This window comes from Berghia stephanieae, chromosome 1 (genome assembly GCF_034508935.2).
Source record: "Berghia stephanieae isolate SIO BIC M18660-M18661 chromosome 1, UCSD_Bste_1.3, whole genome shotgun sequence".
Taxonomy (NCBI): Eukaryota; Metazoa; Mollusca; class Gastropoda; order Nudibranchia; family Aeolidiidae; genus Berghia; species Berghia stephanieae.
The window spans coordinates 13,283,636-13,310,185 of NC_088360.1; the positions used below are offsets into that span (position 1 = coordinate 13,283,636).

General features: G+C 37.4%; 1 protein-coding gene across 3 annotated transcripts in view; it reads right to left on the minus strand.

Moving 5' to 3' along the window:
• Window positions 1-1,309: 1,309 nt before the first annotated feature.
• LOC144968335 (glutamate receptor U1-like) overlaps window positions 1,310-26,550 on the minus strand; it is a 45,261-nt gene continuing 20,020 nt past the window's right edge. The window contains exons 5-11 of one of the 3 annotated variants that reach the window (XM_078906618.1): window positions 14,420-14,520; window positions 10,504-10,594; window positions 9,989-10,150; window positions 7,610-7,784; window positions 5,307-5,524; window positions 3,985-4,250; window positions 1,310-2,969 (exon numbers count right to left, since the gene is read on the minus strand). In XM_078906618.1, the coding sequence (XP_078762744.1) occupies window positions 2,690-2,969; window positions 3,985-4,250; window positions 5,307-5,524; window positions 7,610-7,784; window positions 9,989-10,150; window positions 10,504-10,594; window positions 14,420-14,520 (1,293 nt within the window). In that variant the 3' untranslated portion in view covers window positions 1,310-2,689. Of the gene's footprint in view, window positions 2,970-3,984; window positions 4,251-5,306; window positions 5,525-7,609; window positions 7,785-9,988; window positions 10,151-10,503; window positions 10,595-14,419; window positions 14,521-15,139; window positions 17,662-26,550 lie in introns of those variants that run through there. The other 2 variants (XR_013644569.1, XR_013644568.1) reach the window with 2 other exon arrangements.

The window sequence follows — 26,550 nt, forward strand, 5'->3', positions numbered from 1 at the left end:
ATTTGTAACAAAATATCTAATTCTTTTCACTGTGAATACATTTGAAGTAATTTGTGTTTATTTTGACGACAATATGAAAATTGTCGAACAATAGGATGTGAGGCAATGATAGCATTGTGGTATAATAGATAGAAAGCAGAGCTAAAGATGCTCATTGTAGACCAAGGCATTTCCAAAATTTAACCCCCATCCTTCTCATCTGATACTATAGACGGAAATGGTGCATGCAATAAGTCAAATAAATGAAAACCAATATGGTTGATGAGGAGGGAGTTAATCGGATTCAAGAAACACTGATCTCTGTTAGATCTAATTGCTGAGATAGAAATGATAAAGGAATATGGTATAAATACAAAGATAAAATAAAATTCCCTTTATTCATCCCAAAACGAAAATTTATTTAAATATCTGTTGTGTCCAGCAACACAAAGTGAACAAGGTGATTGCTCAAGGCCTCACTGTGCAGTTGCAATAGGTACTTTCTGAGGTACGAAGCAAGACAACATCGCTGTACCACGTTTTGTTCAAATTTCAAATCATGGCACTATATAAACCAGCAAGCAATTGCTATTGTCCGTTTCATGCGATAGAAACTGGGATAAACTCCGGCTCCAGGGACCTATTGGCTCCGGACTGCAACCACCACCACCACAACTATTACTTTACCCCTCCTCTTCCTCCTACTATTACTACTGCACTACAACAACTACTACTACTACTACTACACTACAACAACAACTATTACACCTAAGTCTACTACAAGAACAACTACTAATGCTACTACTATTACTACTACTGCGACGTCTACAACAACTGCTACTTATACTACTACTACTGTTGCTGCTGCTACTACACAACTACAAACTAGTACTATTACTACTACTACTTCCTCGAAGCCCACAACACAGTATGTGTATTAGGTAGATAAGAATTATACGCTTCACTGACTAGTAACCATCATCTATATAGATGCTGCTGCCAGCAACTCAAGCTATCATCTTTCGCGCTATTGATGCTGCATATCTTTTGAGAGCTTTCGTTACGTGTATGTTAACAACTCAAGTACCAGCCGATGTGAGGTGACGTAAGAGTAAGAGGCTTTTTTTTCTTGTTTCTCGTCATTTGGCACAATTTCGTTCACTTGATATTGACATCGTCAGGACCATGGTAAAATGTCGATATAAGCATGCTGTTGATATATTAGTCATTCCAAAAAATGAAAGGGAAACAAATGAGAAAATGTGAGATAACAAAAATTGCGAAAATAATGTTGGTGACAAAACGGAAAAAACAAAACAAAAAACAATTATGCTTTTAACCCAGTTTTGAGATATTTCAGTTTATTAAAAAGAAGGAAGAACAAGAAAAGAATTAAGGATACTACCATGTATTTCAAATTTCAATCATACTTTAAACGTTTCATGAATCAATAGTTTAAAGTAACAATTAAAAAAGGTACAGAGCAAGGTGTAAGGCAAGCTGCGGTTTAAAATGTTCCCTTAACCCTTCATAACTCGGAATGGTTTACACATTACGTACATAATAAAATATGACAGATCATAATTATATTGCAAAACATCCAACATAAAGAAAATTTACAGGGAATAAATAGATGTGTAAATGTTTCACATTTAGTTGCAGTCTATCTTTGTAATTATTTACCTTTGAAATGAGGCAAGTTGTAATACCCTAGTTGATGTCTTTTTTATTTAGCTTCAATTATAAAGAATGGTGATAAAATATAGTATAAGAAATAAAACAAAACAAAACAAGGACTTTTCAATAAACCTGCACTTCACTGTCCCCCCAAAAAAGACGAACAATATGAAAAGTGCATGTTTTGTTTGTTTTTCCCCAAAATTGAAATCAGGGACAGCAGGTCTGCATTTATTTTTCTTCCTTTGTTTCCTTTACCTGTCCCTTTCAAATAGTTACACATGTATTCAGCCAAATTTGCTTTCTGTGCTAGACTAGAATAATGAATACCAAGAACGCACACATGCTCTGACAAAGAATAATTATTAATCAGGGAACTAAATTGATATATTTTCAAAATAGTATGTTTATGCTAGCGATATCCCCTTTATCATGATAAAAAAAGTCAGCCCCTATTTCCCACTTTGTGTCACTGCAATATTGAGGACACCTGGGTTGTCTTGGTTTTTTGGGGTTTTTTTCGAGATAGAGACCTTGGAGAGTTTCTCATAGGGATAAATAGATGGTTTTTATTATATATGATATTTTTGTAAAATACATTATTTAAATAAAGTACAACATAGAATACATTTGTTGTCCTTGATAAAATAGAGTTTAGTTTTTTAAAATTTATGGAAAGAGAAAGAAGTTGAAAATTTGGACAAGAGATCAATAGTGATAAGTAAGCGTGGATGTGGACCATAAACCAACAACTAACTGGAAGGTTACCACAAATATCAATTAAAAATTTCATCAAAAATAGAACTTATTCGGTGACAATTCAAAAATCATATACAATTTAGTATGGAGTTAAGCTATTAAGAGGGCATTTCTTTGGTAAGATTCAATTTTGTCTAGGCTAACTTAAATGTGATACAATAGATCAAAACGTTGATAAGATTAAAACCACTCTTGAAAGTTGATGGTGATAGTTCTGGTGTTGAGGTAAATTATAATGACTTATCTGACACAAAATAGGATGTGGCAACCAAATTCATCTCCTGCACGTCATAAAAATATTTTTAATTTTCAAAAAATATATATAAGCAGATGATGCCATCCTCATAAACAGCTTAGTTTTCAGCAAATACTCTATTAAAAGGCACAAAATACTTAAAAGAAGACCAATGCATAGAACATAGAAAGAGGATTGGGTTTCCACAACAGATAGAACTTTTCCTGCTGTTCGACCATCTTGTCCGCATGCACCCATTTGTGGCCACCACCGCTGTTTCCAAACGCTATAAAGTCCCATCTGGTCAATGTCCAGTAAACTGAACAAAATAATGAAAAATAAAAGACGAGTATAAGATGTATGTGAAGTGACAAAATGAATATATAACATCAAGTAGATTACTATTTTTCTTTTTAAAGTTTCAAACAAATAAACAAATAGCACAATATATAACAATGTTGTTTTAAATAAAAATTCATTTAATATTTTTGTGTCATAAATTCATATGCTTTGGTTGGGATTTAATACTGCGAATTGCAGAGCTGGTTTTTTATTATCTACATTTTTGCATCAAATTTCATGCCAAAAATCAATTATCAGGCAAATAGTGTCACTATATAAAAACAATTAAATGGATCAAATTGATATTTTGATCACCAAATCAAAACAAAAAATTATAATCAAATAAACATCGGGTGCAAAAAAAAAAACAAACAAAAAATCATTCATATACTTGTATCTGCTCTAGATTTTGGCCTATTCTTTATCTGGGTAATGAAAAAACAAAGAACCCTTTTTAAGCCCGTGGCATACTGTGATATTACAGAATTACTGGCGAATCTAAAACTTATAAAACTATTTTTTACAAATTGAGATACAAGAAACTTATTGCAAACCTTTTTAAAATTATGAGTAATTCTATCATCTGTTGACTCACATGATTATCTATAAAATCTGCTAGGGCATAATGATCAGTCATTTGATGTTGGGTATTGCCATCTGGCCACCCTATTACAAGGTTCATTAAGGTGCACCTACATACTTTATTACCAGACAGATTTTGATCATTGCTGATTCAAAAGATTTGTCTCGATCTATCTTAATTTTCACAATACAGTAATTAAAATAGCTTTTATGTCCCCGCAAATGTTGCAGATTCTCCACTAATACCTTGCTACACTGTCAACAAAAAAACAAAAACAAACCCAAATCAATAACTTATACCACCATCTACCAACACATTGTTAATAAAAAGAGAGGCTGTGACTGAGCCTTGTGTGTTAAACATATATCAGAAATTAAAACGAAAAGTCATATGATGAGAAAATACTTACTGTTTATTAAATACATTGAGAAATCCAGAATTATTCTGTAGACCCATAACAAATGGAAGAGGAATAACAGTTTGTTTCAGCAAACGCAAATCACACTCTTTTGACATCCATATTTCCATGGGCACCATGTCACTGATATAGGCATAGTAGCCTTTCTTCACCTTGGCCAGATGCACTAAAGGGTCAAGGCTGTTAATGGTCTTATCAGAAGCCTTGAAGTCTTCAATCCCCTCACCCAACATCTTAAAGTCAGGACGCTGAGATATCTGATGCAAAAAGATGATTAAGCAAAGAAGAATGATTAATCAGTTTGTATGACAAAACAATTTTGATCAATTCATAGAACAAAGCCCTAATTAATATCTGACTAATGAACAAAACTGAATTGTTTTTGAGGAGAAAGACCCTTAATATAAATACAGTTCACTCTGCTTAATCACACATCGGGTAATCGCACACTCCGCTTATTCGCTACACATTCCCGAAAAATGGGAATTTAAAAAATATAATCACTCAGCTTAATCGCACACCTTCTCCGCTTAATCGCTACACCTCGATACCATCTTAATTGGACAACAATATACCCATCAGTGGTGAACTGACATCTTAAGAACTATTGGACTTCATTAAGCCACACAAAAGACAATGCTTGGATAATGAAGATGAGGATGGGTCATCAGAATGTGATACACCATCCCTGACATAGTGGACAAACTAGGCCGCTTCATCCAAAAAGAATAATTGACAGATGATCTACCAAAATTGGCGAGATTGAAGACAAGGGTTTATAAACAGCATGCAGAGAATAGAAAGTAATCAACTCTTCATGATTACTAATCTTACAAACAATAATGTCACATTTTGTTGTTGAATAAACTAAAAAAAGAAAAGAAAAACAGAAAACAAAAATGAAATAAGAACACCCCCCCCCCCCCCCCCCCCCCCCATTAAAAAAAAACCCCAACAAAAAACAAAAATAACAACCAGAAACAAAATAAAGAAAAAAAAACAAAAAAAACTTCTAATGAGGCCATGTCTGAGCATGACAGTCCCATACCCGTAGAAGACTCAGAGAAGAAGGTGCTTAGATGCTATTTTTAGACTCAGTTTAATTGCACACTCCGCTTAATCAACACACTAACCTGAACTCCCGATGGTGTGCAATTAAGCGGAGTCAACAGTATCTGTAACATCCAAAAATAGTTATCTTCATTATAATCTAATAGTCAATGTACAGATGAAGATAAAAAGGACGAGGAAGAGAAGAAGAAAAAAGGGGAAAGAGGACGAAAAGGTGGAAGAGAAGCAGATATTAGATGTACCTGGAATAAGTACTCCACCACAGTGCTACCAGTAACACCCCATTTGTAGCGGTCTTGGGATGCCAACTCATATAACGTCTCAAAGGGAATTTCTTCCTGCGGCACCATGAGAAACGCGATCAGATTACCTTTGTAAATAGCAGCCACAATCATCAAAAATATCCACCAGAAGGCCAAGAACACTTGACCAGAACAATGTGTTGGTAAATCAGGACGACCTGAGAGAAAATAAAATGCAAATGTGTGTGAAACATACAAGCAACCAAGAAAAGTAAGGCAAGCTGGACAATTTTCAGCAGAATAATCAATCAATGTATCTAATCCAATGTCACTTAAATGTATTCAGTCACAGCATTGTTGCCAAAAAACACATTTCACAAACTGTAGTAAAAAAGTGATAAAATGAAAAGAAAAAACAATTTAAAAAAAGCCCCCCCAAAACACAAATAAAAGAAAAACAACAAAAAACAAAACAAAACAAAAATCAATAATGAAGAAGAAAACACCCTGATTGTCACTACTCTCCAACCCCCCCCGCCCAACCATTTCCAATCTGTTGTTTCAACAAGAACTATTTGTATTTTATCACAGAGATGTGAATTTTGATAAAAAATGTGTTATTGTACCGCTCCTACTACAAATAGTCAAGAAAATATGGGATTTCTATTTGCACCTAAAAACATTAAATTTATTCTTATTGTTATGGATGATCATTTGACAACAAAAGTACGGGAGGTACAATAACACATTATTTATCAAAATTCTCATCTTTTCATGATCTCTATGATAAAAGCATATAATTCTCGTTGTAACAACATTCAATTCAGTCATTGTAACATTTTAAATAGCAAACATTACTTTAGGTGTCTCTTTTTATAGTAGGATAATAATACCTCCCTTATTAACCCAAATCAAATGGAATTTTTCTTTTTAGTTGCAGTGTCATTACAATTAAAGGTAATTGTTTCAAAGTCAGTTGTTGCAATATATTTTCGAAATCATTAATACATGTTTTGCAACATTTGATTTTTCATAATATAAAAACATAATATAAAATACTCATACTGCTAGAATTGATAGGTGTTTTAGGAATAGACACAGGATATTATGATATTGTATAGCTTAAGTGTTCTTTGATATCAACTCTTTGTTGCTCCAGTCGGGACAACGTTTTTGGCTTTAGACATTCATGTTGGAAGTAAATGATAATTTTATTCTTACACTGCTCATATGCAGTCAATTGAGGGTCTGCAAAGGCAATAAATTATATTATTGTTCTTCGATTATCAAGGTGCTGAACACTTTGCTGCAAATCAGAGGACAAGCAACACTTTGTGAATATGAAGTAGAAATATACAAAAAGTTTCGATTAGCAAGTTGCTAGCCCAATCAGGATGCTAAGTTAACAAAGCTTTGTGAATTCAAGTCATTAATCATCAATTAAATTCAAATCTCTTACTTAACATGTGTCCTGAATTATAATGTAATATGTATGTATCCTTGCATGACACTCATGGCATGTCAAATAAATCTTCAAATCTTTACACGAAGAGTCAGTTTTTTACTTTGATGTAAGCACGAGTTGAATGTTAGCTTTGCCTTTCAATTTTTGATTGCATGTGCTTGCAATTATAGGACGATTAACTTGCATATTTTACTCTTTTTTCTCTCTTTATTCACCTATTCTTGATGCACATTTTTCATCTTTAAAATGCATAAAACCGCAGGGCAAGATTTGTGCAGCTATGTGGTCTTGTGGTATTACACTCACTTTCGGATCGGAAGGTCCTGGGTTCGAGTCTTCCTTGGTGCATAGTTGAGTCCTTGGAAAAGGCTCTTTACTCACATTTTCTCACTGTGCTCAGGTGTAAAATATATCTGGCTGTTAACAGCATTGCTAACAGGCATCATGTCTCATTCTACAAGTTGTATGTTGCTGTTGCACAGGGACCCTTTTGTAAAGCACTTTGAGCTTTAGTGGATATTGACCTATATAAAAGTTAAAGTTTTTTTTTTTGTTTTTTGTTTTTTCAACAAGATATGTTACTGGTATTGACAATGAAGATATGACACACTTCTAATGCTAAGTGTAGCTTTTCAGTTTCTGACAAGGAAGAGGTAACTCGGTAATCAGTAATAATAGACAACTTATAGCACTCTTGTGGATGAGTAACATGCCTGATTTTATTCTTATTGTCAGTTAATGCTGAATGAAAGGGAGATATCACAGATAGCAAGAGCTGACTTCCCAAGTCCACCAAAGAAAGTTAAGGTCTTCAACTCAGGACAGCTACGATGCTCACCTTGCTGAAACACGGCAGATACAATATTGTCAACCTCAGATGCTGCATGGGACAAACCCTCAAGACAAGAAACCTTTCTGTGACAGACAATTTTACTCTTTGACGGGGACAGCAGACTGAGAAACAGATAAATGATGCAGCAGAGTATCACTGCTGCTCCAAGGCATGTAAAAACCTGATGAAATATAATAAAATTAAGTTTTCAAATTCATATATGCATCAATTATTCAATCAAAACAAGTAACCAAGTCTTTTGTAGCAAATGTCTCTCCAGTCCTCTGTCATCAGCCCTCCTCATGAAATCCACATCTCTCATCCGTCCAAATGTTATTCACATGTTGAGACTTTTAATTATTATTATTATTATTACTATTAATAATAATAATAATAATAATAATAATAATAATAATAATAATAATAATAATAATAAATGTCATGCGTATAGCGCCTTACCCCTATTTCACCAGGCTCCTACAATTCAATGATTAAATATTATATTCAAAATAACACCATTATCCAAAATTCCATCTCCCTCTTGCATATTTCAAAATTTTTAGCATCAAAATTGTCACTAGCGCTAACGTCTTTGGGTGGTTCCTCCTTTATATGTGGCATTATATGAAAATACAAACTCTAATAATGAAATTACTTGCTTTGAGTTCACCCTTGCCTTTGCTAAGCTGCCTACACATTTATTTGGGAATCAGTAGCCTTAAAAGAAAATAATTTGAAAACAAAAATTTTACCCCCATTCCCCATTTTTGTAAGGTTGGTGGTACAGTGGTGATTTCCTAAATGCCAGGTGGTTGGGAAGCATAAAAAATGGGCATTTAGGTGGAACGGGCATTTAAACGAAGTTGATCAAGAGCATGAAAACACATATATGAAAATCATATCATCATGCTTTTCAATCGATTCACAATGATTATTGCGGTCCACATTAGTTTATTTGTTCCACAAACAGACCATATTTAACAAGATTTCCATTTCAAACAGTACAAATTGACTGCCAGATGATCTTTATTGTTGCAGCACTGAAAAATATATGTCACTGTCTAAAGCTAGGTACCTTCACTTTCACATCTGTCATACGGGTTAATGTGTTTTAAATGCCTTATCTATGGTCATAACACAAAGGCCAGAGTTTCCAAATCATTGCCTTATCTATGGTCATAACACAAAGGCCAGAGTTTCCAAATCATTGTTACCCACTCGGCTAAGCCCAACATCACTTGACTTTGATACTGGACAAAAAATTGTGTATCGCTCAACCACTGACATTTATATGGTGGTGAAGTCAGATCAAGAATTAAGACATTTGCAATATACATACACGTAAACACATGCACACACTAACATACATTCATAAAAATGGGGAAGATCCCGAACACTCAGTTGGTAGAGTACTTGCTTCAGATATGCAAAGAGGGTGAAAGCGATACCAGGTGAGGTTCAGCTTTTTAGATCTAAACTCACTGTCCACCTAGCAATGATTCTTTGCTAGGTCTGTTAGATCTCAAAAGTACTTTACTATAGTGTCCTTTACAAAGATCAGCAAGCAATTGCTATCGTTTGTATAGCGATAAACTCCAGCTCCATAGGATTACTTTCCTTCACAGACACAAACACACACACAATGCGTGTGTGTGTGTGTGTGTGTGTGTGTGTGTGTGTGTGTGTACATAGAGCTTATTTACACAACATTTTAACTTGGAACATTTTTTGCTGCCTGCTCACTTCAATCTCTCATGTTTTTTCTATGAAAATTGAACTTTGAACCTATAACTTAAACATCAATATGAATATAATATAATATATATAAAATTCCGTGAGATTTTCATTTACACGATTCACATCTCAACGCAAGATTCTTCTGTAATAGTCTATGGGGTGGACTGATTTTAGTGGGAGGGGCTTACTTGATCTATTTTGCTGATGACCGACAGATGGACAATTAAAATTGTCCCTTTTTACCAGCCAACTGGAAAGGGACAATTGTAAGAAGCTGATTGGGCGCCACATGCATAAAAAGCAGTATTGAGACATAGGATGAGTCTGCTGGAAACAATGAGGGTGGAGCAAATGTGAAATGAATTGGCAGTAATTTGGGGCAGCGTTAGATGTCAAATAATGCTCTCACCAACTGGGGATGAATCAATTCTTTTGGCCATAGGTGGGACAGAAAAACTCTCTCTCTTTCTAATTTTTCTTTTCTTTTTTTTTCAATTTTTTTTAGAGCGGGCACTTAGGAAATTTCTAATTTAAAAAGCGGGCATTTAGAGTTATGTTTTAAAGAGAAATTATTCCGTTTCGCCAAATTAGAGGGCATTTAGGAAATCACCACTGTAGTAGTAGCTGGATATATAACGATAAACCTACTTCTGTTTTGAACGGGTGAAAATAAGTTTTCCACATACTATCCTCAGGATCCAGTCGTTTGTATAGAACACCAACATGATCATAATAAAAAGGGAAAGTTCCATCCATAACTGTTTCGCGCTCCTCTGTTATAATCATAGCAGCCACAGATATATCAATCTCCTGTGGGAGGTATCAGAAATGATTGACAAATTTTGCAAGTATCGTATTAAAATAACCAACATAGAAGGATAAATTAATGTATATTAAAACATTTCTATTCTGAGAGACTCGTAGTAAAAAGGTTAATAATTGAGCTACAAAGGGCATCTGATTGAATGTGAAGTAAACTACAAGGGATATTAATAGTTTTGTTTTGTCAGGTTATTATGTTGATTTTATAATAAACTCCCATGCAGTTTTATAAAAATAACAGTTTACTCCAGAAATAGAACTTGCTATGAGAGTGTTACCTGTAATGTGAAAGCGATTGCAATTAAAAATTATTACACATACATATTATTAATTACACATACATGTCTCTGTAACATTCCAACAACTCCTGTCCAATTCCCATTAGGCAATGGAGATCCCCATTTATTATCAGCTGGTTCTGTGAAAGTATACCTGGAGAAAAAAAAAAAAAAAAAGAGAGAGAGAGAGAGAGAGAGAGAGAGAGAGAGAGAGAGAGAGAGAGAGAGAGAGAGAGAGAGAGGGAGAGAGAGGGAGAGAGAGAGAGAGGGAGAGAGAGAGAGAGAGAGGAGAGAGAGAGAGAGGGAGAGAGAGAGAGAGAGAGGGGGGGAGAGAGAGAGAGAGAGAGAGAGAGAGAGAGAGAGAGAGAGAGAGAGAAATATTCATTATGGGTTATTCGATCTTGAAATTGTGTATAATCCATATTATTTCAAATTCATATATATATATGCATCAATTATTCAATAAAAAAAGTAACAAAGTCTTTTGTAGCAAATGTCTCTCCAGTCCTCTCTGTCGTCAGTCCTCCTCATGAAATCCACATCTCTCATCCATCCAAATGTTATTCACATGTTGAGACTTTTAATTATTAACAGAGACGCCAACTTCAAATTTGGCTCACAGGAGTTTCAGACAACACTCGTAGGAATTTCAATGCCGAAAGAGGAATTTCCGCACAAAAGAAAAAGGAATTGGAATGGTATTTGGAATTGTGTTTACATATTGTATAGTTCTAAATAGATATCTGATTAGAATTATATTATGATACATAAACACATTGCCAAATACAACCCCAAAGTTTCCTTATTTCAAATGGAGTAAAGCCCCAAAACCTAATGGTAGAGATTGTAGTACTGGTGGTAGTGAGGATATGTGGTGTTAGTGGTTGTTGTTGTAGTAGTAGTGATGATGATATGGTGGTGGTGGTGGTGGTTGAAGTAGTAGGTAGTGGTAGTGATGATGATGTGGTGGTGGTGGTGGTTGTAGTAGTAGTTGTAGTGATGATTATGTGGTGGTGGTATAGTGGTTGTAGAAGTTGTGGTCGTGATGATAATGATGTGGTAGTGGTTGTAGTAGTGGTGGTAGTGATGATGATGATGTGGTGGTGGTGGTTGTTGTTGTAGTAGTAGTCGTGGTAGTGATGATAATGTGGTGGAGGTGGTGGTTGTAGTAGTAGTAGTTGTGGTAATGATGATGTGGTGGTGGTTGTAGTGGTAGTGATGATGTGGTGGTGGTCGTCGTATTGTAGTAGTCGTGGTTGTGATGATGATGTGGTGCTGGTGGTTGGAGTAGTAGTGGTAGTGATGATGATGTAGTGGTGGTTGTTGTAGTACCAGTAGCAGTAGTAGTAGTAGTAGTAGTAGTAGTAGTAGTAGTAGTAGTAGTAGTAGTAGTAGTAGTATAGTAAAAGTAGTAGTAGTAGTAATAGTAGTAGTAGTAGTGGTTGTTGTAGCAGTAGTAATATAGTAGTAGCAGTAGTAGTGGTAGTGATGACGATGTGGTTGTGGTGGTTGTATTAGTAGTGGTAGTGATGATGATGTGGTGGTGGTGGTTGTAGTAGCAGTGGTAGTGATGATGATGTGATGGTGGTGGTTGTAGTAGTAGTAGTGGAGGTAGTGATGAAGATGAGGTGGTGGTGGTGCTTGTAGTAGTAGTGGTAGTGATGATGATGTGGTGGTGGTTGTAGTAGTGGTGGTAGTGATGATGATGTGGTAGTGGTGGTTGTAGTGGTAGTGATGATGATGATGTGGTGGTGGTTGTAGTAGTATTAGAGGTAGTGATGATGATGTGGTGATGGTGGTTGTAGTAGTCGTGGTAATTATGATGTGGTGGTGGTGGTTGTAGTAATAGTAGTGGTGGTAGTGATGATATGGTGGTTGTAGTAGTTGTTGTAGTGATGATGATGTGGTAGTGGTAGTTGCAGTGATGATGATGTGGTGGTGGTGGTTGCAGTAGTAGTAGTAGTGATGACGATGTGGCTGTGGTGGTTGTAGTAGTGGTGGTAGTGATGATGATGTGGTGGTGGTGGTTGTAGTAGTACTGGTAGTGATGATAATGTGGCGGTGGTAGTGTAGTAGTAGTGGTAGTGATGATGTGGTGGTGGTGGTGGTTGTAATGGTGATGGTGGTTGTGGTAGTGGTAGTAATGATGATGTGGTGGTGGTGGGGGTTGTAGTAGTAGTGGTAGTGATGATGATATGGTGGTGGTTGCAGTATTAGTGGTAGTGATGATGGTTGTTATACTAGTGGCAATGATGATGATGCGGTGGTGGTGGTTGTTGTAGTAGTAGTCGTGGTAGTGATGATAATGTGGTGGTGGTGGTGGTTGTAGTAGTAGTAGTAGTGGTAATGATGATGTGGTGGTGGTTGTAGTGGTAGTGATGATGTGATGGTGGTCGTCGCATTGTAGTAGTCGTGGTTGTGATGATGATGTGGTGCTGGTGGTTGTAGTAGTAGTGGTAGTGATGATGATGTAGTGGTGGTTGTTGTAGTACCTGTAGTAGTAGTAGTAGTAGTAGTAGTAGTAGTAGTAGTAGTAGTAGTAATATAGTAGTAGCAGTAGTAGTGGTAGTGATGACGATGTGGTTGTGGTGGTTGTATTAGTAGTGGTAGTGATGATGATGTGGTGGTGGTGGTTGTAGTAGCAGCGGTAGTGATGATGATGTGGTGGTGGTGGTTGTAGTAGTAGTAGTGGAGGTAGTGATGATGTGATGCTGGTGGTTGTAGTAGTAGTGGTATTGATGATGATGTGGTAGTGGTGGTTGCAGTAGTAGTGGTAGTGATGACGATTTGGTTGTGGTGGCTGTAGTAGTAGTAGTGATGATGATGTTGTGGTGCTTGTAGTAGTAGTGGTAGTGATGATGATGTGGTGGTGGTTGTAGAAGTGGTGGTAGTGATGATGATGTGGTGGTGATGGTGGTTGTAGTACAAATGGTAGTGATGATGATGTGGTAGTGGTGGTTGTAGTGGAAGTGATGATGATGATGTGGTGGTGGTTGTAGTAGTATTAGAGGTAGTGATGATGATGTGGTGATGGTGGTTGTAGTAGTCGTGGTAATTATGATGTGGTGGTGGTGGTTGTAGTAGTAGTAGTAATGTTGATGTGTAGGTGGTGGTGGTGGTTGTAGTAGTAGTAGTGGTGGTAGTGATGATATGGTGGTTGTAGTAGTTGTTGTAGTGATGATGATGTGGTAGTGGTAGTTGCAGTGATGATGATGTGGTGGTGGTGGTTGCAGTAGTAGTAGTAGTGATGACGATGTGGCTGTGGTGGTTGTAGTAGTGGTGGTAGTGATGATGATGTGGTGGTGGTGGTTGTAGTAGTACTGGTAGTGATGATAATGTGGCGATGGTAGTGTCGTAGTAGTGGTAGTGATAATGTGGTGTCGTGGTTGTAGTAGTAGTGGTAGTGATGATGTGGTGGTGGTGGTATTTGTAATGGTCATGGTAGTTGTGGTAGTGGTAGTAATGATGATGTGGTGGTGGTGGGGGTTGTAGTAGTAGTGGTAGTGATGATGATGTGGTGGTGGTTGCAGTAGTAGTGGTAGTGATGATGGTTGTAATACTAGTGGCAATGATGATGATGTGGTGGTTGGAAGGGGGGGGGGGGGGGGGGGATATCCTTGGAACAAATTGACCTCACCGGAATTTGACGGAAGTTGCCGGGAGCCCGAAATTTTTTGCTCCAGACCGGAGTTTTTTCCGGTGAAACCGGAGTTTTGGTATCACTGTATTAATAATAATAACAATAATAATAATAATAATAATAATGATAATAATAATATAATGTCTTCTGTAAACATACATTTATTTTTTCTTTGATTTCCTTGAAATGTAGGGTGTCCCAAATTCAGCAGTTAATGGATATTATTGATTTAAAAAGTATTTTATGACAACTTTTATTTATAGAGTCCTCTGGTGGCCTATATAGGTCAATCTAAACGTAAAAAATAAGATTGACAGCTACACACTCACTGGCACTCACCTAAAGTTTAGACGTACTGATAATTCTTTGACCAAATCAACACAAAATCCCTCATATGTTAAACTGTTGCTCTCATTAATCCGCAAAGTGAATGGATCCCACTGAGGATAAAAATGATAAAATATTTAATTAAATCTTATTATAACTTTTATTATAGCGGCTCGCTTTTAAAAAATCCATCACAGTCATAAAGGAGTCAGTTTTTATCTCAGTTTCTATAGAATAGCATTAAGTGTGGCTATGTGGTCTAGTGGTATGACACTCACTTTCGGATCGGAAGGTCCTGGGTTCGAGCCTCGCACTCGGTACATAGTTGAGTCCTTGGAAAAGGCTCTTTACTCACATTCTCTCACCTTACTAAGATGTAAAATGAGTACCTGGCCGTTAACAGCAATGTCTGTCCGAAAAATTGTAATATTGCCTAACAGACGTTATGCCCCATCCTACATGTTAAATGTTGCTCTTGACCAGGGACCCCTTGTAATGCGCTTTGAGCACGTGTAGTGGATATTGCGCTATATAAAAGCTCTTTTTTTTTTATTTTTAAGCTCAATTTTTAAAATGGACAATATAAAATTGCTTTTGGGTGAGCAAAGGAAGGAGGGGGGAGGGGGGGGGGGGTGTCAGAAAAAAATCTAGACAGAGCAATTGGGACTCATACTCATACTAAAGTGGCTCATTATTTCAGGTTATGTAAGAAAGTAAACCAAATGTACTTGCAATTTATAAATGTTCCTGTTATATCAGCATGGATTATGATGTCCCAGATAAGTACTTGCAGGAATTGAAAGCCACTGCAGGTCCACACTACTATTATGACATCAATAGGTATTTTTACATTTCCTCTCTCATTCATTTTATATTCATCCAAGTTCCCTTATCACAGTACTATCAATGTCATTGTCATTAATAGCTTGGCAAAATGTGCATATATATTTCCATTAAATTACTAACTTTATATGTATATTCTATGATACAATACTAAAGTCTTATTTACATTCTCAAGTGACCACCACAAAGAGTGCAACTTTTCAAATCCATCAAAAATGGGACTGATGATAGAACCTTCGAGTATTCAGCAACAGTACCACACGAAAAACACTTCCTTATAGTCAAGCCATGAATTGGGGTCAAAGTTAGACAACTTAACTTTGCTTTATGCCCTTTCACACAAATCACACTTAAAGGATCATCAAAAGTTTTGATCTCATCCTGACACAAAGAACATTTCAGAGGGTTGATGTCTGAATATTTTTGCCATATTTCGGCATCCTTCATATCCTCTAAACCAGTTGCTCCAAAGTATTTAATCCATGATGACATTGAGGACAGAAAACCCAAGTCCCTGTCTTCTAAATTTTGTTTACGTGCAAATTGCAGACAGTTAAGAGCATGTTTTGCTAAGATTCTTAGTTCCAACTGTTTATAATCAAAATTGTCATCAATTTCCAAAAATTGTAGTTCACTGGTCTTCGCACCACTTTTGTATTTAAGATAGCAAACCAGTGTCTTGGCAATTTGCAATAGCCCAACAGTGTCACTCTTAATCAGTTTTTTAAGAGTCATCTTATCGTCCTCGTTTAATTGATAAGCCCTGATTTTATTCTGAAAATGTGTGCAAACAGAAACAATTGCATCCTGAAAGTTGGTTTGAGAAGTTGCTAAGTTGCTTTCATTTTCAATAAAATAATTGATTGAAAATGTTTTTGGAATGAACAGAACTATATTTTGCATGTCGATAATTTTGGATTTCTTTTTTGAAAAGATGTACTCGTTCTCTGGTTGAAATGCAGATATAGCAATCGCCCCATTAGAAGATAATGACAAACCTTTGCAGGCCAACCCATATGATATTGGTTTTGACACATTCAAAGATTTTCTTTGCTTCAGCTCTATAGAAACGGTGTGGTCATGGTCCACATCAACAACATATTCGAAAATTGATCCGTCCTCAGAAGAAGCAGACAACATTTTTCCAAGCATTGATATTGATCCAACTGGTGAAGAACAATCAAGATGGATGGTTTTCAAAAGCTTAATCTTATCATTTTGTATCATATGGAAGAGAAGGAAATATTGCTTGGCCGTCACCAAAACATGTGAACCGGTTATTTCTGTACATGCAAAAGCTTGAATAAGAAGAGAATCATTATGATCATCAGCATAAACTTGGGTGACTGTTACATTTCCCTGAAGATTTAAATTGAAAAGTTTCACATTTCCATCCATTGAACCTACACATAAATATCCCTCTAGGTTAGAGACAGGATGAAAAAATAATGCAGACACCTCAGATAAACATTTTTCAGTTTTCACATATACAAAGTCATCAACAGTTTTCAAAGGTAGGTTGACTTGCCAAATATGCACATCACCATTTCTCATACCCGAAAAAAACAGAATAAACTTTTTATCTTCCTTGTTAACAGCTCCCTTTGATGATTTAAAAACAGGGGACCATGCTAATTCACAATATGCCATACTGTTTATCAAATCCTTGTATTCTTCCAACGTCAAGTCTTTCTCTAGTTCCATCGGTGTATTTTTTTGAAATAAAACAAGATCTTTGACAAGCTGATTAAGTGACAATAAAATATTCCATTTGTCTTCCTTTTCTTCGAGTATAAATGAAGTGTGGTCAAACGTAACGATGCCAAGTAATATACCATTGTCATTGACAGAACAAAAAGGTGATGATCTGACAGATCGGAATCCACCTAAATCCGTGCGAGGAAAATAGCTATCTGTAAAAAGCAAAGGATCAATCGCAAATAAATGCTTCTCATCCCGTGAAATGTTTTTCAAAGAGGAGACAAAATCAAGGACGTCTTCTGAAAAAGAAAACGATGGCAACTGACTGCGATAAATGATCCTTGTAGTGTTTATAATTAAAGGACCAGCTTTCGGTCCAGATTTGTGAGATAACTCATAGTTCTGATCAACGCCAATTACCACCAAAATCAGCACATCAGAACAACAAACAATGATGCGGTTATCTGGTAAAAATGAAATTGAATTTGGGGATTGAATCCGCTCAGGACTGGTGTATGACAAAACTAAAACTTCTTTATCGAACTCCTCCATAGTTTTTCACAATTTATTTTTCATTTCGTTGAAAAAAAGAGGGTTGTCACATATTTTTACAAGTTGTCCTGAATATCTTTTCAATTTGAAGCATGGCAATTTGGTTCAGCAGTCAGAAAATACTCCACTACTAAGGCTATTTGGAAGATTTGGAAGGCGAAAAGAAAACAGGGTTGCCAGATTATTTTTCAACAAAATGCCAGGGGAAGACTCAAAAAATGCCAAAACACTCCAAAAAAAAATGCCAAAGTCTGTTGACTCCCACCCCCACTAAGAAAACTAGTCACTTTTGATAGACAATTTACTATCATATCCTGGTGGCTTGCATGTTTTCTTTTTTCTTTTTTTTGAATTATACTAAATTTCCTGTTGGGGTATTTTTTACCTACTGACTACTAAGTGGAGTGCTAAACCACTACACCACGGTTGAGAAAAGGTGTCATTTGAAGTATAATATACAAGAAAAGAAAATGCCAAATGAAAATGCCAAATGCCAAATGATTTTTCTAATGCCAAACGGTTTTCAAAAATGCCAGATTTTTGGAATCTGGCATTTAAAATGCCAAACTGGCAACCCTGAAAGAAAAGTGAAATGAAAGTGATGGGCCCTAACTGGTTTCGATATCGACTCTTCAATTCATTTCAGGTACCCAATAGTAAGTCCTTACTCCTTACTCGACACTAGTTGAAGTTGTATTATTATTATTATTATTATTATTATTATTATTATTATTATTATTATTATTATTATTATTATTATTATTATTATTATTATTATTATTATTATTATTATTATTATCATTATTATTATTATTATCATTATTATTATTGTAATAGAATGCCATTTTATTACTATTACTACTACGCCTTACTACTATAGGCTATCTCAAGAAGTGGGTGAGAGAGGGATCTAGAAATGACTTTGGGTTTGAAACGAATATTTTTTGTGTTCGTGGATAGCTCACACGGTAGAGCCACGCTCTCACCTGCCAGGCGGAGTTGTCGTACCAATAAGGTCGCAGGTTCAAACCCCACCACCGCCGCGGGAAAAAAAAAAAAATTTATTCTCTATTGTCTTCTGGCACTTTTCTACTCACTTCATATCTTGTTGTTACCAACATAAGTACCTGCTCCACTCACTTTTCTGAATTAAAAATTCACCCCATACACCGGAGCATACTCAATGTCTCAATCGTTTCTATGTTATATGTTTGTGATGAGAATATTGGCTATTAAGCTTAACTGCTGTCAAAATTACTTCGCGATGGTGGTGAACGAATCGGCGATCTCAAGAAGTGGGTGAGAGAGGGATCTAGAAATGACTTTGGGTTTGAAACGAATATTTTTTGTGTTCGTGGATAGCTCACACGGTAGAGCCACGCTCTCACCTGCCAGGCGGAGTTGTCGTACCAATAAGGTCGCAGGTTCAAACCCCACCACCGCCGCGGGAAAAAAAAAAATTTTTATTCTCTATTGTCTTCTGGCACTTTTCTACTCACTTCATATCTTGTTGTTACCAACATAAGTGCCTGCTCCACTCACTTTTCTGAATTAAAAATTCACCCCATACACCGGAGCATACTCAATGTCTCAATCGTTTCTATGTTATATGTTTGTGATGAGAATATTGGCTATTAAGCTTAACTGCTGGTCAAAATTACTTCGCGATGGTGGTGAACGAATCGGCGATCTCAAGAAGTGGGTGAGAGAGGGATCTAGAAATGACTTTGGGTTTGAAACGAATATTTTTTTTGTTCGTGGATAGCTCACACGGTAGAGCCACGCTCTCACCTGCCAGGCGGAGTTGTCGTACCAATAAGGTCGCAGGTTCAAACCCCACCACCGCCGCGGGAAAAAAAAAAAATTTTTATTCTCTATTGTCTTCTGGCACTTTTCTACTCACTTCATATCTTGTTGTTACCAACATAAGTGCCTGCTCCACTCACTTTTCTGAATTAAAAATTCACCCCATACACCGGAGCATACTCAATGTCTCAATCGTTTCTATGTTATATGTTTGTGATGAGAATATTGGCTATTAAGCTTAACTGCTGGTCAAAATTACTTCGCGATGGTGGTGAACGAATCGGCGATCTCAAGAAGTGGGTGAGAGAGGGATCTAGAAATGACTTTGGGTTTGAAACGAATATTTTTTGTGTTCGTGGATAGCTCACACGGTAGAGCCACGCTCTCACCTGCCAGGCGGAGTTGTCGTACCAATAAGGTCGCAGGTTCAAACCCCACCACCGCCGCGGGAAAAAAAAAAAAAAATTTATTCTCTATTGTCTTCTGGCACTTTTCTACTCACTTCATATCTTGTTCTTACTACTATAGGCTAGCATTCGTGTGTGTGTGTGTGTGTGTGTGTGTGTGTGTGTGTGTGTGTGTGTGTGTGTGTGTCTAACGCGGCAAGCAGTGATGCATGGGAGTAGTGTGTGTGGCGTATGTGTGTATTCCGACAGGTATCTCTGATAACTAAGCAGAGTAGTATTATTATTATTGTCTTCCTTGTACTCGGTGTCGGTTGATACATCTTTTTATTGATATATTTATTTCTCCTGTTCCAGTTAACTTTAAAAGACAAATTTACTCTCCTTAGATCGGGGATATCCATGCCTTCAAAATGTATATTTTATTTCTTTATACAACATTGATGTAATTCCAATATCTTCATTTTCATTTACAAACAAGCAACTCGCACACTGTTTATTCATGTGTTACACAATAACCAAATTACTGTTGTACTCACCAATTTGTAAGAATATTATTATGATACCACATTTTCACCTGTAACAGTTCATTTATTTTTATATGTTGCATTTTGTGATTTATTGCCATTTTATTTTAGCATGTCGAACACCCTCGCGGGAATTCCCGATTTTCCTAAACATGCCCTATCTATGATATTGTTGTGACGTAGGTGCTTTCCCTGGGGTCCGCGTTGATATTATTATATCATGCATTTTTCATATTTTGATATTGTTTTGCTTTATTCAATAAACCTCAAACAGTGAGGAAATCCCACTATCCCTCCTCCTTTTCCATCTTCACCTACTGGTTCTGTCACGCCTTCCAGCAACCCCCTGCCGGACGCACCAACCCAATCCCAAGAACCTTGGAACCAGGTAGTAAAAAAGGGAAAGAAACACACAACACAACACTCCAACACACACAAAAAAAACAACAACACACCAAATACACCACTACTCACAAGCTACACCACTAAACCACAGACACCAAACACAAACCCTCAAGACAACACCCCAAAAGATACCAACACAACAAAAACTGCACCAATGAAACAACTAGAACAGGAACCACACAACTCCCCACACACACCAAAACGAACGTCATCCATGACAAACCTACACCAACACACCACACCAACACCAGTAATAATCCCTTTAGAAAGGGCAACATCACCCCCACCCCCATCCACACCCCCCAACCCCAATAACAAACCCAAAAACTCTCCCCCAAAAAATACAACCACACCATCGCCCTTCAAAGCACACACTTCACTAACACGATCACCACCTGGGGCATGCCCAAGAGCACGAAAAAATCACAGAACACACTACCCAATACCTACACAAACACATGCATACACACCTCACCAAAGAAGCTCTTCCCTCAAGAGGAAGACTCCACCCATCCAAAACATCGAGAGGGAAAGATCACTACCCAGACCACCACGACACATGGGAGACACACACCCCAATACTTAAACAAAACAATACACACACTAAACCCAGACATGCAGCCTACAGTCCACACATATATACCTACATACGAACGCAACTCTAGATACAACAAACACACCACCTCTAGAGAACAAGCAAAATCAAACAGTAAAAACAAACCATACAAAATAAAAACACCCTACAAAGAGGATGACCCCCCACCATTGACAATCATAACACTCAACATCAGAGGCATGAGACAGAAAATACAAGACATTAAAAATCTAATAAGGAAACAAAGACCAGACTTCTTACTGTTACAAGAAACGAACATACACGACAAATTCACACAAGAACGAACACTTCTCGAACTCAAACCAGAAGTTAAAAATATATTTTGGACAATCGACAAGAAAAAAAGAAACTGTAGAGGAGTAGCCATAATAAAAATCTCCGACAATTGGACTGTTACCCAACACGACCATGACAACACAGGACGAATAGGGAAAATAGACGTGACTCAAGACGGCTACAAATTCCAAATTTACAACATCTACGGACCTGCCTCAAGAACGGACGAAAAAAAGACAACTTTCTTAGACTTAGAGAAAAGAATGGAAATAAACCCATCAACACCCATCATCCTAGCAGGGGATTTCAATAATACACTACACCCCCGCGACACAACTCACCATAGAACACAACAAACATTCATAGACAAACAAATACTACAACGAATTTTAGAAAAACACAATCTAACAGATACATACAGAGAAACATTCCCACTCGGGAAAGAAACCACCTTTAAATCATTCGCAAACACAGGATCCAGACTCGACAAAATATACATATCCAAAACAACCCCAATAACAGAAATTAAACACCTAGAGAACACAATAGACTACACAGACCACAAAGCTGTCTACGCCCAGTACGGCACCCAAATTACAAGACCCAAACAAAAAAGTGCCTACTGGAAATTCAACAACAGTCTCCTGCAGGACCATTATTACATACAATACATGACCGACATCATATTAGACTATACGGACAACATACCAAATGACAACATCCGAGAATGGTGGGACACCCTCAAACAGACCATACAAACGCTAACACAAATGATAGGGAAAAAAGTACAAGACAAAACCAACAGAAAGGAAACAAAGTACAAAACAATCATCAACATTGACAGGGCGCGTGACAACAAAACAGAAATACAAACACAACCACATGTTACTAAAGCAATAGAAAAACTGAAAGAAATTGAACAAAGAAAATTCAGAGGCCACAAAGTAAGAAGCACATACAAAACACGCAACGACTACACTGATTTAAACGACACAATAGCACGAATAGAAAACGAACTACACAATAGACGACATATAGACAAAATCAGAACAACAGATGGGCAAATAACAAAAAACGAGACAGAAATCCTAGAGACCTTCTACAATTTTTACAAACAACTATACACAAGTGGCGAAATATCAACAGATATACAAGACCACTACACCGATTATACAAAGAAGTTGACAGACGAACAGAAAGAACAATTAGATACAGAGATTACAATAGAAGACCTACAACACAGCCTAGAGAACATGAACACAAACAAATCCCCAGGCCCCGATGGACTAACAGTAGAATTCTACAAAATTTTCTTCCCTCTCCTTAAAAAACCCCTCCTAGAACTGACTAAAGAAATACACAAAGAAGGACAATTAACGAACAGCCAAAAGAAATACACAAAGAAGGACAATTAACGAACAGCCAAAAGATATCATACATAACCCTCATACCCAAAGAAAGCAACACAACAGACGTCAAACAATACAGACCCATATCCCTCCTAAACACCGACTACAAAATTATAGCGAAAACTTTAAGCAACAAAATCAAAATTCACCTACCCCAACTGATAGACAAAGAACAAACATGTAGCATAAAAAACAGAACAATAGAACAACACACAAACTTCATCAGAGACCTTATAGGATACGTACAACAGACACACACACACGCATACATTTTGTCCATCGATCAAGAGAAAGCTTTCGATAGATTAGAACACAGTTTCTTACACAAAATATTAGAACACAACAACATAGGCCCTTATTACAGAAGATGGATAAAAATACTATACAACAACCCCTCCAGCTGTGTAATAGTCAATCAAAAAGTATCTGATCCCTTCAAAATCGGTCGGTCAGTACGACAGGGTTGCCCTCTCTCGGCCCAACTATACATCTTATGTCTCGAAACCGTTTTGGAAAAAATTAGGAGAAACCCGAAAATTAAAGGCACCAGAATTCCCGGAAAAGCCAACAAAAAACTCATCGCGTATGCCGATGATGCAACCCTAATTCCGAGTGATATACCTAGCATACACAAAATTTTAGAAACTTTCAAAAATTTCGGCCTCGCTAGTGGTGCCAAACTAAATATTAAAAAGACCAAAATCATGAATCTCGGTCCCGAACCCTTAGAAACCGAAAAAGCCCAGATACCCGACATGCAATGGGTTAACCAAATTAAAATCCTCGGAATAACGTACTGTCAAAGACACACGACACCGAAACACATCTGGAGTGGAATTGTACACAATATAGACAAGAAACTACATTCATACACATACATCAAAGCCAATATATTCGATAGAACCAGGATAGTGAACACCTACATTATTCCAAAAATCTTATACTACATCAAAATCTTCAAACCTCCGTTCACCACAATAAAGAAATTAGAAAGACGCATAGACACATTTATACTACAAGACGCAAAACCCATTCCACACGAAATACTCACACTTCCCATAGAATCAGGCGGCACAGGACTAAAATGTATTAAAAGAACCTTAGACACAACTAGGATCAAATATATAGACAAAATAATACAAGAATCGACAGGAAATAAATTCGGGTCATACTACTTAGGGACACGACTAACACAATTTAAAAAGATCGACCACACACTCCCCCATTTCGGAGGTAAGACACTCCCTCCTTTTTACAAAGAATGCGTAGGACTATTAAACAAATACCCAGACACAATAAATAAACAATTAGACAGTAAACAGATATACAGAACAATAAACACGCCAAACAGACGCAGAGAACAAGACCTAATGCACGCATCAGGACTAACATTAGACAACATGAGAGTGGCCTCAGAAAACTTACATAAACATGATACTTCTAGATACAGTAAGCATATAACATACAGACTGATGTTCAACGCCTTACCAACAAACAACACGCCCAGATGCGCCTTATGCCGAGCACTTTGTCCAACACAAAATGTACACATTTTCACAAACTGCATTAAAACAAAAACACTGATTAGAGCCACAATAAACACAATACAAAAAACAATACGACAACCCATACATACAGAAATAGCATTTAGACATAATATCATCCCCAAAACTGACAATGCAACACATGAAATAAACATACACATCCTAGCAGCAGCAAGACAAGCGATTTGGACTGCATGGATGGTCAAGTACACAGACAAAACACCACTAATACCGACATGTCATTAATATTTCTTAACATAATACAAAAGAAATACAAAAACGATTTAGATAAAGAGAGAGAAACAAGATGGAACAAATATACCGACCTAATAGCACAATTCAGATAGATGACCTTCCACCGAGACATTTCAACTCTCTGCACCGCACCCACAACCTGACCCTACCCCTCCCCTCCGCCCCCCCTAGCCAGCTTTACAAACTTTATTTATACATATATTATTTACACCTCTATTATCGATCATTTACCTGACTGATTACTTACTATTATATATTCCTACCCCTAGTATTTAGTTATTCCTCCTTCCCTTACTTTTGCTGTAGTATTATCCTTTTCTATATTAACTTCCCCTTTCGCCCCCTCTACCACCCTGATATAGCCATAACTTTTTCACCAACTTCACTGCCAAACAACCTAGTTACAAACAACGAGGTGCGTCCATGTCTATTCTTACCCCCCCCCCCCCCCCCCCCCTTTCTCTCTCAGCATTGATAATGATACACAACCCGATGAATCGATCATCCTTCTCCTAACTCTTCGGCCTCCGGAATAATATAATCAGAACCATTCTGTATATAACTAATTCTACCTTTTCCTTTGTTTCTACCCCCCCCCCCCCCTCCCCCACACAGTACATCCAATCCTACCCCACATTTAGATAGATAATACAGACAGCCCCCTTCCCACCACCCTGATACAAACGGAGACGGAAAAGAATACCAACATAAACGACAGAAGATCTCGCCAAGGAAAAATGCAGAGTACCACCTTTTTTGTATTTTTATTTATCTGATTGCAAAACTATAGCTAGAGTAGAGAACACAGACCCTATTTCGGCTCTAAAAGATCATGTGGCAGATAAAACCATCTAATAATTAATGATACTAATACTAACATACAAAACAACATCCCCCCCCCCCCCACCTAAAAATTCCCACTTATACTAAACTCAACAAAATAACAATAACAAACCTCCAAGGAAAGGACGTGACACAAGTGTTTAGTAAGATATAATCCCCCCCCTTTTTTTTTTTTTTTCTTTCCGATGCGGCCCCGGCGAACTCGGCGCAACGGCCCACGGCGGAGACGGCGTGGGGCAATGTGTGTGCCGCGCAGCATGCCGGAGGGGTCTAGTCCCGCCCAACCCGCCTGAAGCGCGGCTGAAACAATTGCGCTGCGGCGTCTAGACTGCCGTGGACCACATGTATGCAGATGAGATCAGTCGGGCCGACTCGGAAAGAAGAATATTTACAATATTTATAATATTAAAACGTACACCTTGTACACCCACAGTCACAACTGCCCCCCCCCCCCCCCCCCCCACGATTCTAACCTTATCGAAAAATTAACTATATTCATAGAATAATAAAATAACCAATGCTGCATAGGGAAAGACCACGTGCACAGTAGTTGAAGCAGCGAATGACGCTCGGCTAGAGAGCGGGAAAGTGGGTGGCCACCCTTGGACTCCTAAGGGAGCAAGGGAATAGGTTACTAACAAATTAATCAAAAGTTTTCCTTTTAAAAGCATAACCACCTTCATCACCAGTTCCAATCCACTCCCATAATTTAGCAATAGCCCAAGAACATCAACCGACCACAACAATTAACAAACCCACAAGACGTTTGACCCGTGTATTCACCATTCCAACAACAGAAGCAATTCAGAAACCTCCCCCCCCCCCCCCCCCCCCCCATCCAACCTAAAACCTAAACCTAAACTCATTTCCACAATAACCCCATATTACAGAAGTTCGAATATTCTGATCAGCTGATAGGCTGCAGCCTTTCAACTCCCACCAATCAAAACCCTCAGAATCCA